General features: G+C 38.1%; 1 protein-coding gene across 25 annotated transcripts in view; it reads right to left on the bottom strand.

Moving 5' to 3' along the window:
• LOC119796432 (formin-binding protein 1) overlaps positions 1-16,233 on the bottom strand; it is a 71,311-nt gene that overhangs the window by 38,928 nt on the left and 16,150 nt on the right. For 23 of the 25 annotated variants that reach the window (XM_038304975.1, XM_038304974.1, XM_038304961.1 and 20 more), the window contains exons 2-4: positions 9,292-9,407; positions 3,268-3,324; positions 1,750-1,897 (exon numbers count right to left, since the gene is read on the bottom strand). In XM_038304975.1, the coding sequence (XP_038160903.1) occupies positions 1,750-1,897; positions 3,268-3,324; positions 9,292-9,407 (321 nt within the window). Of the gene's footprint in view, positions 1-1,749; positions 1,898-3,267; positions 3,325-9,291; positions 9,408-11,233; positions 11,359-11,999; positions 12,409-16,233 lie in introns of those variants that run through there. The other 2 variants (XM_038304977.1, XM_038304973.1) reach the window with 2 other exon arrangements.

Here is a 16,233-nt window from a genome sequence, read left to right as displayed (position 1 = left end):
GGGATAGTTACAAAATAACCTTGCTCCTTAGATTCTTGTGATGTAGATTAAACCTGGCCAACAAGCAGCCTGTAGAGCCAACAGAGGGGTCTTTGGAGCGCTAATCCAGCTGTCTGAGTCGGCCTATACAGCTGTGCCTGACATGTACACCCAGGAAAACACCAGTAGGGCTTCATCATACTTGAATATCAGTGGAAGGGGGTGGGGTAAAAAAGGAAACCAGTGAAATGAAGGAAGCTGAGAACACAAAGCGTGACTGTTTTAAAACCACCATTCAGGGTCACATTACCACTTTCTCTACTTTAACATGAATGCACTGACTGTAAAATCTACTGTTTTCTTTATGATCTATAATCAGGCAAAGCCTTTTACGAATTACAGGGACTTCCTGTTCTCAATAGCCTTTTCAACATGATACCATTCATTGGTGGTCAACATGTCTTTGAAATGCCGGGACAAATGTTTGCTCTGAAAGGACAATATTCTGAGTGTGACAGAGAAATTATAGGCTTAATGTCTGCGTTAAACCTCGGCCGACCGAATCAATACAGCTGAAACAAAACACATGACGCTCTAAAAACAGCATCAGCTGCAAGAAACATGCAGTGTTCAGGTTTTAGTTAGAATTTTCAAAGCTGTGAGAATCTTCCATTCTACCATTTGAATTATTTAAACTCCTCTCAGTGAGATTTGTGTTTGTTTGTTTTCTGTCTCTATGCAGAGGAAATCCAAAAATAGCCAATATATCTGGTGTGTAGTCTTCATTATCAGGTTAACACATCATATATTATGGATGTTGTTATAAGATTTGATGTGTCAGACTGCTATAGGGACAATTGCTAATCTTTCTATGCAGATAAATAGACTATTTCTATGTCTTGTTGTTGCAATAATAAGAGGAGAAGGCACTGAAAAGATGGATTTGGATTTAAAAGTATTTAAAAAAGGAAACAGGAGAGATGTCAACAGATATTAGCAGGAAAGTTATTTAGAAAGTGATTTCCTGCAGCATGCAAGCTCTATCAAAGGATTCTCTGTGACAAAATACAACTGTTAATACAGTATCAGATCATAGCTATGCCAGGCTAATCTGAGCCTGGAGGATTCCCCCAAAGATGGGCTGGAAATCCCCTTTTGCCTTCACACGAGATGCAACTCAAAATAAATAAAAAAAGAGAGAGAGAGAAAGGGTGGGGATTATCATAGCTCCCCATATCAAGACAGAGCAACTGCATCTTCCTTGATGCAAATTCAAATGAGGTAATACTAAGAATACAGCCACATCAATGTGCCTTTGAGCAACAAAGGTTTTTCAGTCTAGTTCCCTGAATTGGTCTTCAAAGATAAAAATTTGTTTTGAGAGAAGGCTTTTTCCAAACTGGTGCTTCTCTTTCTTAGTGTTCCTCTATTAATTCTGCGGTTTTTAATGTCCGCCATAGTGTAATCTACTCCTTATGCTGGGTCAGAGCACTTGATAGATTATTCAAGTCGGCTGATTTTGATAAATGGATGGTCTAAAAGAGGTTGAGTATATATATTATTAGACAACAATTCTGTTTTAAAAGCAGGACCCTATGAGTCAGCTTCCACACTTCTGCTAAATGATTGTCTATCTACACGATCTTTATTCACAGTGACCTAAACATGGAGGGGGGGAGGGAGTTTCTTTATTTTTAAGCCACGTGTGATTTAAATAACTCCCATGTCGATCTTAACATTAAGAGAAACCACAACATAAAACCTCCTCACCGATTTTCTCTCAGCCTTCAGCTCCTGCAGATAGCGCGTTAGCTCGGAGATGATTTGGGAGGTCAGGTTCTCCGCTATGACTTCGTGCTGACCCGCGTAGTCGTTCAGCTCATTAAGGGTCGTGAAGAAGGCTCGACAGAAGGTGTACCTGGGGGGAGAAAAGGGAAAGAAACTCAGGAAACTGGAGTAGGAGTTTGGATTTCATCAGAAAGACATTTGTGTTCTGAAAAAGGGAACATCTAAAAGGAACAGTTTGATATTAGAGGAAATGGTTTGAAACTTTCTAAATTACATCTTATACTACAGCAAAGTTTCCATTTCATATAGACACGGAGTGTCGTCTGCAGAATTAAGGAAACAGGTTCAAAATGATTCTTATCTTTTCTCTTATTTGGATGAAACATGTTGACCAGCTGAGTGTTTTTATTCATTCCAAACTTTTGACCTAATATGGAACTTTACAATTCCATGCAAAAGTAGCTTACTTTTTTCCTCTTTAGTGGAAGAAATAACTAAAACCAATGTATTTGATCTCAAAATTAAGAGACCGAGGCAAAGTAGGACAGGCTGTCTGCAAATGTGCGACCCCTCAATCACTATATATTGCAGGGACTATATAGTGGACTTTATAGTGCTCTCAGTTAACTGACCGTTTAGACAGATGACCACTACTTTACACTCCTCTGTGGTCACACTACTCTGGCTCCTGCAACATTTTTGTTCCCACCCAATAAAACCACATCAGGCTTGGCAAGGGGGCTCTTGCAAAGCATTCTGGGATATATATAAGCACTGGACATTCGGACATCCCTAAAAAAAATGGCGTAACCCCTACAGAGTGCTCTATATAGGGGTTAGGGCCCACATCCACATTCTGTTTCTTTTTTAAATATAAAAACAAATATGATTTTCAAGATGCTTGAAAGAAAAAAAAGCTGAAAAGTGTGGCACACATTTATATTTAGCCACCTACACTTAGCATGTTTTTCAGTGGATATCTTCAATATGGATGACTTTTTGACACACATTTCTCCCTGTGCTTTGTATCTTAGTAGCTCCTCCAAAGTCACCATGGGTCTCTTGACTCATGATAGACCTGGTATCAGACTAAAAGGCGCTGAATATTTAGTGCAGGCTACAATTTTCAGATTTCTGTTTGCTAAAAATATAAAGTAATGCATGGTTTTCCTTCGATCGGCTGATACGTGCATGTTTTGGCCAGTTCATTAGTCCATTCAGGAGCCATCCCTTACGATCACTTGAAGTGCACGTATTGCTTCTCCCTTTCATCTGATATCTATTGCTAATATGTTGTTTGATTTATCAGTAAATTTTTCTTTTTTGTTTAAACTTAAACTCGAGTAACATTTGTTACCACTAAACCATTTTATGAGGATCAGTTAAACTGAGGGTCATCATTGGCCTTTAGAAAACCTGTAAAGGTCAAACTCTAGCTTAGCTGCCTGAAAATAATTCAAAGGGTTTTAATACTTTCTGTCACACGATGCTTTAACTTACTTGCTCTCTTCTTCTTCTCGTGAATTCTTCTTGGGTTGATATTTCTTTGAAAGATTCCTGTGACGACAAAAAGTTCAGCCTTGTTAGATGTTTCTCACCATGTCTTTACAAATAGCACAGTCTGCAGACACCGTTCCCACCAACATTCTCTGACCCCGCCCATATAGACCCATCCTGCAGAGCATTTGCTACTACTCCACTTCATTCATATTTGTTTTTATCCCTTGGTGTCATAAATCCATGCCAACAGAAGGGTGAACGCAGAGCATGATCCCAGAAAACTTTCTCTCAAACCGCTGTACATCTGTAGAATAACATTGGAGCGAGGAATATAAACAAAATGAAATGCAGAGTAAAGCAGCTTGTGAACAGACCAAATAAATATGCTATTGTGCCGTCTGTGATGAATTAAAGCTGCGTGAATTCTGCTGTCATCACAGTGACGTCTCTCATTGTCCTTTTCAAACCTCCACAACATGTCGAACTCTAGGCTATGTTTTATTAAGTGACGAAACCTTTTATTTAGACATACAACACAAACATCGCCCAACTGGTCTATCAGCAATGCATACTATGGTTTAACGTCCTCTGGTGGATGGGGAGATCAGTTGTGTGTTTACACTGCCCAAATAACCTGCTCTCAAAGAAAACAAGGACAGCCACAGACACAAGAAAGGCAACATGTTCTACATTCATTGGCACTTTTAAAATAAACGTTTCCTATGTTACAGCTGCATAATCACACATAGAAAAAGGTCTACCTTTTTAGATCTCAGCCCACTTTAAATCAACTTCACAACACGGCCTTTTGGGTAAATACAACTGTAAAAAAATGTGTTTGCTTAAAGATAGATACGAAACATGCTAATCAGCCACTATTTATGCTTCAGATGCGTTTGATACAGTGGTTGCAGCTGGTGGCAAAGCTGCAAAAGCAGCTCAACGTAAAGTTTGTTTAATAAGTGTGCCAATTAGGTGTCAAAATAACCGTTAATTTTAGTTAAAAATTGCAAAGTATTTTTCAAACCCCAGGTTTCCTTTTCTTATACTAAAAAAAAGCCTTGCATTGACACACTGTAACAATTGCAACCCCTCTCTCAATGAGGGAAAGTTTAGAGCTGTATCTATGTTCCTGTTTCCTTTAATTGAGGATCAAATGTCTTCCTTACTTGAAAGGTATATTCTGATTAGTCTTTTTTAATAGAAATAATCCTTTTTCATGATTTCAAAGTAATATCCTAGGACTTTAAAATTACATGTTATGTTTCCATCCAACTGCCAAGGGAATTAAAAGCATTTTTCTATTGCAAAACAAAGAGATAAGATAAATTAACCATCTACTGGTTTGAAACAAACTAACCAGGCTAAAAAACGAAATATTTCTGTAATAAACAAGAAGCAGAGGTTACAAACCAGCACTGAGCATTCATCTGAGGAAAATGGAGAAATGTTTTCTGGAATGTGTTCATGTGGGGTGAGTTTTATTTGGTTTTGCGATGTCACCCAGCGTTGGTGTTAAGAAAGGACATTGTAACACATTGGGAAGCAACTGACACTTTAAAAGAAGCTGTGGTAACGTTCACTAAATAAGAACATATTCGTCAAATGTGATTCGCTTTTCCTCTTAGCTCATTTGAAATAAAAAGTCCAAAAATCTTCAAGCGAGCATAAAATTTTTAAAGATAAATGTCCAATGCTATCTCAAACCTATTCTAACGGAATGCTTCATAATGAAAATAAAATAACGCCAATGCAAACACTGTAATAGATATTAATAATACAATTATAAACAGATCATGAAGTGAAAAAGTATAGTCCAACTTACAAAAAATGGTTCTATAGATTTTATGGATTTTACCTTCTCAGTGAAAGAATGTCCCTAAATTAAAGTGTTTTTTTCTACATTTTGCAGTGTGAGATCTTCCTGCTGCAGTAAATGGATGCATTTGTCTACCAGAGGTGTCATAAAACACCTATATTAATTCACCGACTGCATCAAATCAAAGCCCTAAAATCACACTCCATATTACTTTGCATATTGGCATTCTTTCCAACATTTGTTCCCGCAGCATGCAAAGAACTGATAAAATTGGCCGTTATCTCTTTTACAGCACATTAATCAATAAAGGATTATAAACACTTCTGCCTTGGCGTTCTAAAATAAAGAATCCATAACTCCTACTTAAATAAATGATGCATGGGTTTGAAAAACTACATGTTGGGCAGAGCGCTCCATCTACTTCCCTCTGCTAGCATCCCCCCACGCTTTGACTCCCCAGTGGTGTTTTGAGCTGTTGCTAGGCAGATATATCTGTGTCTTGCTCTCTGTGTTTCTCACCCCCTGTATCTAATTATAGCACTGGTTAGTATTTATTCACGTTCATCACATGAACAGAGATATGGGTTAAACTATACTCCTGTACAGTTTAACTGCATTTAACAAACCTCTGAAAATGTAAAATGTTCCTTTATAATGTATTTTTTGATGCATGACACAATGCTACTTTGTATTGCATTAAGTAGTCAATAAAAAATGACATACACATAAATGCTAATGTATTGAAAATATAAAGAAGCACTTAATGTATCACATTTGCACAGCAGTTCTTTTGTTATTTGGACTTTATTCCAGCTTTATCGTGGATTATGCCAGACTCGAAATTTGGGGGAGGAGGAGGTATTAAAGCACTGGGCTGCACAGACTGGACTGAAGCATTGTGCTTGTTTACACCGATGCAATAGAAGAGGATTAATCATGGATTAGAGGAGTGTGTAGTTGGTATGGTAATAGGGTGCAAAAGTGTTGAAGCTTTTAAAACATTTAATTGATGAGATTTTTCTTAAAAATACGTTTCTAGCTTATAAAACATAATTTCAGATTGCAGGTCTCGTTTCTAGAACTGCGGATCAATTTTTAGTCTATCATAACCGACACAGTTCAGTTGGCCTATTGAATTATTGATCGGTCACAGTTTGTCTCAATCATTCTGTCTACTATATAGCATCTCATGTGTCTTTTTTCTATTTTCCCTTTGCAACTAAATAAACCCCAGCTGCCTATATGAGTTCTAAATATTTAGTTTACCGAGTGAGTTAGAGAAGTGAGTTAGCAAATGGAACTTTCTATGAACTAACTACGTCTGAAGATAATACGAATATCATCTTGTTCAAACTGGGATATACCAGTATATCAGTTGTGTTAAGAAAGTTCACCTCAGTCAAGGAAATCTGCCCAACAACACAGACCAGAGACAAAAGAAAATGATCAAAGGCCCAGCTCCATTAGTTTATTAGATCTAAGAGCTCTATGTTTCTTTTGGTGTGAGTGTGGTTGGTAGATTAAACCGGATCTCATGGACTAAGTTGATTAGAAAGGATAATTAGTTCTTAGGTATGACAAAGTGGCGCCAGAAGACAATGTGTTGAGTGCAACTGGAAACTCTGACTCAAGACTTCCTCTATGTCCAAAATATTCCTCAATTTAGTCACCTCTGACAAGCCCCAATGAGCACAAACGCATGTTTATGCGAAGATGGGCTTAATAACAGACACAGTTAGACAGCTGGCCCCTTTGTATAAGCAGAAATGGAGGAAAACATCCGCTCCATCTGTGGAGAAAGTTTATTAAACCTACAGTGGTGAGATGAGCTCAACACACTGATTGAATTATGTCCAATCGGACAAGAGGCCAAAATCGGAGCTGCAATAAGGTATGGCTTTGTTCTGCAATGTTTGCAGTGTTATTCAATTACTTTCACCCCCTACAACACCCAGCAAATATTATTATTAGGAAATAATTTTAACCTTATAAACAAAGTAATATGTGATATTTTCTTTTAACACATAAAACTGATAATTGCTAAATGGACTTCCATTGATCTCCTTTAGATTGATACCACTCACTGCAACAAAATGGCTTTTAGACAACTAGTAAACAGAGCACACCTTGGTGTGATTCAATCTCTGTAAACGATTCAAGTGTCCTGTGAGGGCATCGGATGTCTCTTAATGATAATCAGAAACAAAAGGCGTCACGACGACTAAGGAACACAAGAGTTATGGAGACTTTTAAGGGTAAGACTATAAAACTAAAATTGACCTCTGTGCATCCCATAGAGAAATCCATAGTAAATGCAAACAAGGAATTGAAGGCTTTTTTAAGACAAGAAGCTAAAATAATTCCAACCCTTGTAGAAAACCATTTAGAACCTGCAAAAGACTTGAAAATGCACTTCACACTATACTTAAACATGCAAACGAGAATCCTTTTTTCTATTACTTTGTGTTGGTCAGAGAGCATTGTGGAAAGATTTTAAGGATACTTTTCTGTAACTACTCTGGACATATAATGGATAAAAACACTTGGACTTGATTAGAGATTATTAAACTAGTTTGCTTCTAAAAACTTAGCTGATATAACATAAAGGATAAAAAGCATAAACGGAAATATAACGACAAGCAAGCACAAAAAAAAGGTTGAATTATTGTTCATCCATAGCCTTATAGAGGGATGAGTGCTTAAAGAAAGTATTTAACTAAACACAAACAAAGTTATGCTTATTACTTAAAGAGGAACGTTGCAAAAAAGGGTCTTAACCAGAGCTTTTTCCTGAAGTTATTTTGTTCAGATAAATCCTGTCACAGTATTAGAGCTTCATTCTGAAATAGGAAGGTTAAAGTAAATGCTTAGGGCATTAGCCATATTGACCATCCTCTTTAAGGATGAAGATGCGGATTTAGGGGAGTATCTCCTTCTGTAGCAGGCTGAGCTGCAGGAGGCCTGAGGAGATGGATCCTCCCAGAGCAGCACTTCTCATGCTCCAAAAACTGCCTTTGAAAATCACTGACTGTACCACAACAGAGTGAGTGACGAGGGAATGGGAGGAGGAGGAGCCGACACATCTGGTTGGTGGAATTAAAAAAATATAAAAAAATCTGGGTCAGACCTGGGGTTGATAATGCCGATACCTTGTTATCACTATGGAAACCCAAGCCCCACCCCCACCCCCCACAATCTGACTTCCTTTTTGCCTCAAGCTCGAGCCAGTGACATCACACAGCTTCACATTCAGAGGAGCAGGAAAGAGGCAGACAGAGATGCAGCTCGACATATGGAAAGGGAAGTCGAGCAGACATCCTCGCTGAATTATTTCATTGGCTCTACACATTCGCTGTGGTTGTATGCAGTCTAAAATACAAAATATGAAACTGACAAAGTTGCACTCCAGAAACAAACTGGGATTAAAACACTTGCAAAACCTAGCATATTGGAATGTGTTGAGTCTCTTTTCTTTTCACTATGTAGGAAACAGCGTTGCACAGAAATTAGGCCACAAAGGCGCTAGCATGAATAAAGGCTCTAATGTTAAAAACACACATCCAGAGTGATGCACATGTGGGAGCCAGTTAGCTTAGTTAGTTGCTAAATAATTCTTAATAAATCTTAAGTTTTAGCAACTTATCAGATCTATCAACTTCGTCTAAAACTAAAAATTTCACATTTACTCTAATCGAGCTGTAGGTTTAGAGGTGTTCAATTAGACCCAATTCAGGAGTCACCTTAAAAGCAGCCTGTAAAGTTTGATGTGAATATGAAAGAAAGGAAATCCTGCAGTTGCCTCCAATTCAATCACATGTGATGTGATTGCTGATATCAGCGCAAGCTAAAACCGCAGTGGAAGAAAAAAAACATGCACTGTATTTTGCCACCTGGTTTTATGTTACCTTAAACATTCTTTAACAAAAACATGCTCAATGAAAAGTTTTAAAACTGTATTTTATGATCGATTTGGGGGGTGTCCCAAATCCTTCTGACGGACAAAAAGGATCCAGAGGTTCTGAATTCGAGCCCCACTCCCACAGACTGCCACTCTGGGTCCCTGAGCAAGACCCTTAACCCCCGATTGCTCCACGGGCCCCCCACGATGGCAGCGCACTGCTCCCCAAGGGAATGGATTAAATTTAGTGGTAAATTTCTCCAAAGTCCGATCAATAAAGTTTCAAAAATGAACTCCAATAACTTACCTAATTTGCTTTGCATAGTTGACTTCAATCTCTGATCGCTCCTTCACAAATTTGTTGTACTTTTCCACAAACTCGATCCCCCACTGTGTATGCTTCTCCAAGTTATCAAACTGATCCTGTTGAGAACAAGAGGAAAAAATGACTTTATTATAAAAAATGTAAAAAAAAACTCCACATCAAACAAGTTTCAAGATGAAACCATGCAGTTAAAATGCTTTGAGGCTACATAGTATACATTTCTCCTCAATTAAGAAACGATTAAATGAGGCAACTAACGAAACGGGACTTTAAAGATACTTAAGTTTGCATATTTTCAACAAATCAGTCAGAAATCACTCAGAAATTATATTTTTTCAAAGATTCTGCATTAAACGTCAAACAGAAATCAGCTGTTTAGCGGGACTGAAATTTAATAGTATCCAAGCGTTCAAGGACGGGAATCTTTTCCAACCAGGCTGATGTATCACAGTAGTCCTTGTCCTGAACACGGTTACTGATTAGAAAATAACTTATCTTTTATTTTTCAGGTTCAGTAAGATGTTAAAATGAATTCAGATTAGATGTTTTTTGAAAAGGAAACATTATTTTCTGCAACACATTGAAACAAGTCTTCTTAGATAACAGAAGGCTGTGGATTAGGCTTTCTTTTATTCTTTCTCTCAACCTGTTTGTCACAGAATGTGCTGAATTTAGAGAAAATAATAATACAATGTAAATTTTAGAGTCAGGACGGATCATATTTCTCCATAGAAAACATATGACGCCCACAGTTAGTAAATAAAAAGTGCAGAAGATATATAACTGATAATACGTCTTAAATACCAAAGCTATAATCATTTAGCCTTTGGGTTTAAAATAGGAAAACCTGATTTTACAGCGAGTGTTCTCTCTCACAGTACCAAACACAGTGTGACGTCACATCTGCCCTTAAAAATAAATCAAACAGAAAGGTTATAAAACAATTATATGAGTGCTGCGAAGCATAAAAATTGCAACCAGCTAAACATAGCCTTCTGTCTCAACCCCTGTAACTTCACCTGCTAACACTGTTTGGCTGCAAAAAAGCTCTTCTTTTAGTAATTCATAATGAAATTCTGCAAATACTTTGCTTTGAATTCCACACTTTGACTTTTTTTGAACTAAAGTCAAAGCCCCAGAATGCTTCTCAGGACAAATTTCATTGGAAAATACAAACATACTAGATACCGTAAACAAAAAAAAATGGCTGTTTATCATATCCTACAGTTATGAGAAGATGGCTTATTTCAAATGGCTAAAATCCCCCTGACTAGCTGTGAGTATTTCTGCTCTGATGATTTATTAGCCTTCCTAAAAAAAAAAAAGAAAGAAAAAAAAAAAAACCTCTGCCATATGACATTTGTCTACTAAAAGGAAACTATTACCTCACTTCCAAATCTATCCCTTTAACGCTACTCTTTAGCCAATCATCTGCAGTCCATCCAAACTCCCACTGGTTATGAATTGATCATAAGGTAAAACAATATCATCTGGCATATAGCCTGTTTATTCACATCTGGCTTATGCATCCACCAATGAAAAGCAGCTCAGCAGTCACTCATCTCTCCGTAAGCTCAGAGCTACTAGGCAACTTCTCCTGCAGATCCAAATATGATTTCTAAAAAGTGGGATGTTCAAGAGACTTATAGTAAAACCAGACCCCAGCAGTCGACAGCACTGATAACCAAACGCAGCTGTTCAGACTGAAGTCATTATTTAAGAGTTGCTCGTGAGTTGTGGGGGAAAGAATGAGCCTCGACTTGGCTAAGGTCATGCCGGGAAAGTCATCAGTTCAGCAAAGACAGAAAAACAATTTATCTGGTAAATCAACACACACACATACGGTATGCCACATCTAAACCCAGACTATATTATCGGTCTCTTAGTTGACCCAATCTAACCAAAAAGGAGAATGAAAAGCAACCTTGGTGTGGCTCCAACAGTCCCCCATCCTCTCCTCCACCATGTCTTTTGGTCTTCTTTGGGTCCAACTAATAGTACTAGCAGGAGGATAAGAAGGTCTTAGAAGGTGGCAGCACCAGAAGAAAGCCTAATTGATTTTCTAAGAAGAGTGAACAGAACTATTCAGGAGTGCTTCAAGCATCCTGCTTTGAGAGCTTTGAGATATGAGAGACACAGGAAGCGGTTGTGGTGATGAAAAAATGAAGAGGACTGCTTTGCTCTGCAGCAGCGTGAAACAATGTCAGCAGCCCAATAGCTTTTTAATAACACTCACGCTAGTCTGAAAGGTAACGTTTTGGAGCTTTACTGCATCCAAAAACTTGTCACATGGGGCGTGATCAAATCACTTCAACGCCCCCGAATGAAGCACTCAGGAACTGGACGACTCTCAATTGATGCACTCAGAGAAAACAATGGAACGAGGGGGGCTTTCCATTCTGCATTGTAGGCCAGTTCAAGAGAGGCTTCTCCTATCAGTCAAGAGCTAGTCAAGAAAATTACTATAAAAGCAAAACTTTCTCTGCTGCGAGAGAATACCTATGAAATCTCTCCTTTTAAGTCCCCAATGTCATGCTCCTTTTAAGAAGTAAAGTACCCAGACTTTTTTTATTTTATCACAACCACAGAGCAAAAGCCTGAAACTAAATAAAAGACAGCTCACATTACTGCTGCTAAATCATGCACAATAAAAACCTCCACTACTCCTCCACACACATTTCTTGAATTACCCTTTTTTGCAGGGGCACCATCTTGTCCAGTGGCTCTCAGCGTGGAAACGTCCAGCCTATGGAAAATGCCCATTCAATCCACAACCTCCGAGTGGAAATGCTAAAGCTAGATCCGAGAGGTCATCCGTGAGACCTTTGTCTGGGTATCCAAAGTGGAAGCAAGTGCTGATCAGGAGAAGTGTGCCTCTTTTGGGAGCAAAGTCTCCTGACCTGCCCCCACTTCAACGAATAAAGAAGGAACTATCCAGCTGGTTCAAGTAAATCCTGATTTTCTGGTAGGAGCATAACATTTGCATGCAGGGAAAGATCCAAAGCACGACTGGGACGCTCAACAAGCAAATGAATATGAGTCCACGGCTGCCTGCAGCAGGCTTAATTCTCCATCAGGCGTAAGGTGGAATAAGTGGGATGAGAGAGGAGGACAGTGAGAGAGAGCAGCAAAACAAAGGGAGGGGGCTTGAAAAGACCAGGAATGACAGAAGAGGCGGGATTACTCATGAGGGGATTACATTGGTTGGGGGTTGGGGGCCTCCTAAAGTTTGCAAGGTTCTCCAAAGTGTGGAAAATCAAGCAAAAAAAAGTGGCACAAATCTTTTGGTTGAGTTTGTGATGAGTCATTGTGAGGTGATGTATCAAGAAGCACTTGCAGGGGTAAAATGGAAAAGCCATCATTGAAGCAATTTCCAAGATACTCTTGAAACATCAGATGATTAATTAATGAATCTCAGGGAGGGAGCTGTAAAAAAAACATTATGAGAAGTGATTGTGTGTATGTATTCAGTTACAACCTTTCTCCTTATCACATCAACGCCCTGCTATTACAGCCAGTAAAGTAGTTAAACTAATCCAAAGGTTCTCTCTCTCTGACCATAGAGATCCTATAGCAAAAATCTATACAACCATAAAAGCAGGGAATTAGTGTATTACGCAGTTGTCTTCTTTTAAAGATGGTAAGCAAAAAAAAATATATTTAAAGTTTTGTTTTTTCAAAAAAAAAAAAAATTTCAGAGATATATATATGTATATATATAAATGGCAAGTGTAAGAAGTAATAAGCTAGCACAGACCACATTTCAATGATGGAGCGAGGTTTTATTCAATGTTTTGCAATCAGCTAGTTGTAGAAATGTTTACATGTCAGCTATAGTAGTATTAGCGATGGTCTATGCCGTCCAGAGACTTTGAAAGAGAAGTTGGATTCTAATGTCTGCATTCAGGATGTCGGCTGGGGAAACAGCTGATCACTTCATCCTCCTACCCTGTTTTAGTTACACTGGAACCCAAAAGTAACCAGATCGCTCCAGGATGCAGACAAACCGAGACCATATAGGATTCTCTGGTCTGCTTCAGGGTCAAGGATAGGTTCAATTTGACAAAACCAAACTCTGTCATTAAAAAAGCTTTTCACTGGTTTGGTTTGAACGGCATTGTGTGGCTCAAGACCAAGGAGGACTTCCACCTCCTTGAAATAACTTTAATGCCCCAATTGCTACAAAGATTAATGTAAATGTGACTTTATGAACCTTGAAACTGCTCCTATGTTTGTATCGGACTCTTTTTAATACAGAACCTGATGTTTACATGGAAAATAGAGCGAATCGCTCTACTTTTCTGCTAAAAGGAAAGATAAACTATTGCGAACAGCAAAATATAACACCAGTTTAAGAGTATAGCTGTGCATTAGGGTAAGTACATGTATCACATAGAAGATCACTAATGGGGACATATATCCATCCTACCTCCTTTTTATTGTAAAATAATAATAATCAACTTTATTTTATTAATCTGTAATCTTTCATTGTGCAGTTGCTTATGAATGGAAATCGTCTTGTGAAATAAACTTTTGGTCTGTTAAGCAGTATTGTTTTAGATCACTGTTCGGTTTTGTACAGGCCTGACTGTATAAAGGCACATATATAAAGTTAGAAAGTCTCATTTATTTTTATCCAACCTGTACTGTCAGCTATATATATAAATATTAAATTGCTAATTCAAAATTAACTTTATATTAAAGTTTTATATTAACATCTTATTAAAGCTTTTCAGAACTATTTCTTCATATAATGTTATACTCCATTTTTTTATGAGTAATTTCTGCCCCCACTACTCCACAGTGGAAACTATAAAGCACCAGAGTGTCAATGATTCAAGCTGTTCTGACTAAAAATGCAAAATGAACATACTTCTGTTTTACACAATGTTATCTCATGGACCATGCATGCAAATAGAACACTGTTAGTAACTCTGCAACAGTTGGCTGCATTCAGGTCAGACCTGCACACAGAACTTAGTGATTTTAACTCCCACCCTCCTATCAAGTCCCTGACCTTGACTTACATCTATTCTTTCATCTGCAGCCTCTGACACCTAACCTTGCTCCCACACAGGGGGATACAGTATGTGGGAGATCCCTTCCAGAACTGCTCGGCTTGTTATTTCAGGCCACAGCCCTGCTCGCCGTGATGCAAGCGCTATTGTAGAAGAACATGAAAGGAAAATAAATAGAACCCTGCAGCTAAAAACAATCCTTTTTTTAATGCAGGAAATTAGGGATTCAAAAATAGAATCCATTTTAGTAGTTGCTAAATACATGTTGGTTCCCTACTGGCTGTAAGAAAAGAAAACAAGTTCATGATTGTTTCAGGATCAGTCTCCTGACCCTGTAAAGCCCCCCTAAGTAGAGATGGGGATTATGGTGCAGGTTAATGTATCAGGCTAGTGGTTAATCTGAACTAATGCAAATTATTTAGCAACTGGTTCAGTCCAAATCACTCAATCACGGCCATACCAGGAGTTCAGCGTGCATTATTAGAGTCTAGCATCAGTCAAATCATTAAGCTTTAAACACTGAGTGGACTTATGTTTCCAGTCTATCATTCTGCAGGTGGTGGAGGACATAAAGGAAAGGTTTTAATGATTGATTCGTTCATTATCAGGAAAATAAAAGTGTTGCATAAAAACAAATGGCAGTAAGGATAAAATCATCAAGCAAAATCTTTCAAAATTAAAATAATAACATGGATTAAAAGCGTAAGTGACTAACTGACTGACAACATACTGGCAACTGCTTTTCCAACATTTAAATCCTGCAAATATCGATGGTTTCAGACACTTTCCTATTTCAGTTCTAAAGAAAAGCTGATGAAAAAGTTGAAAGAGGAGAGTGAAGGTTAAGGCTCTCCTGTAGTACAAACTTCACAGTAACAGAGTGGATTTATAACATAATGGTCAAAGAAATGTACTGATTTTAAAACCCCTGAGCAAACATTTCTGGGGACAATTTACTTTAATGGGGCATGGCCGCCACCTCAGAGGGCGTGCTGCTCTGGTGATCGCAGCTTTAATCAATACACCATTGAAAACACTTTGAGAGGGGGGAGAGTTTATGTCAACGGGAGGATAGGGGCTGACAAAGCATAAAACAAAAGCAGAAATATCTGAGAAGAATTAGAGCATATTCAAATGTAGAAAGTGAACGTATAATGAAGGAAGAATCTGTCCAATTCCTAACCTTAGTAGAGTAACAGTGAGGATGTTTTAGATGAAGGTGACTGTGATGAACTTTAAAAGGGAAGATGAAGCCTTTTCAAACCTACCAACTTCAATTGTTCCCAACCTGTCAGTGGGAGGGCACAGTTAGCATGGAACAGAAAAGAAAAGGACAACATTTGAAGATCAGCTGGCCTTTAGAGGACAGATGTTCTGCTGGACAGAGAACAATGAGAAAATAGGCCTTTTTAGTGATTCCTCTTTCATTTGTTCAGCCTGTGGACTAATAAGTATAGACTGGTAGGAGGGGGTTGGGGTTAGCCATACTGAAAACATCTGCAAGCCCACAAACATACTTACAAAAGACGATTTAGCTTATGTTCTTACATTTTATCACACTACAATAAAAAAATGTTTTACTAAGATTTGCTGTTACAGACCAACAAAAAGGATGGAAATAAAGGAAATAATATGAGGTGATGATAAAACAGGATATATGGGTTAATTACAAATGAAAACTAAAATTCTTATATAAGTTCTCTCCATTTCAGTGTTGTTAAATAATGCTGAAAAATTCAACAGAAAGTATTAAAAAGGGTCCACCTATGTTGAAGTTGTGTGTTTGTCAGAGATCATTCCTGAACAAACATCATCATAAAGACCAAAGATCCGATGAGATGGTGCAGGAATAAAGCATCAAAGATTTTTTAGGCAGGGTTAGCTTTAAAAAACATCCCTCTATGCT

This window comes from Cyprinodon tularosa, unplaced genomic scaffold (genome assembly GCF_016077235.1).
Source record: "Cyprinodon tularosa strain WSP-4 unplaced genomic scaffold, ASM1607723v1 ctg55, whole genome shotgun sequence".
Lineage (NCBI taxonomy): Eukaryota > Metazoa > Chordata > Actinopteri > Cyprinodontiformes > Cyprinodontidae > Cyprinodon > Cyprinodon tularosa.
This window is presented reverse-complemented; position numbering and strand designations above follow the sequence as displayed.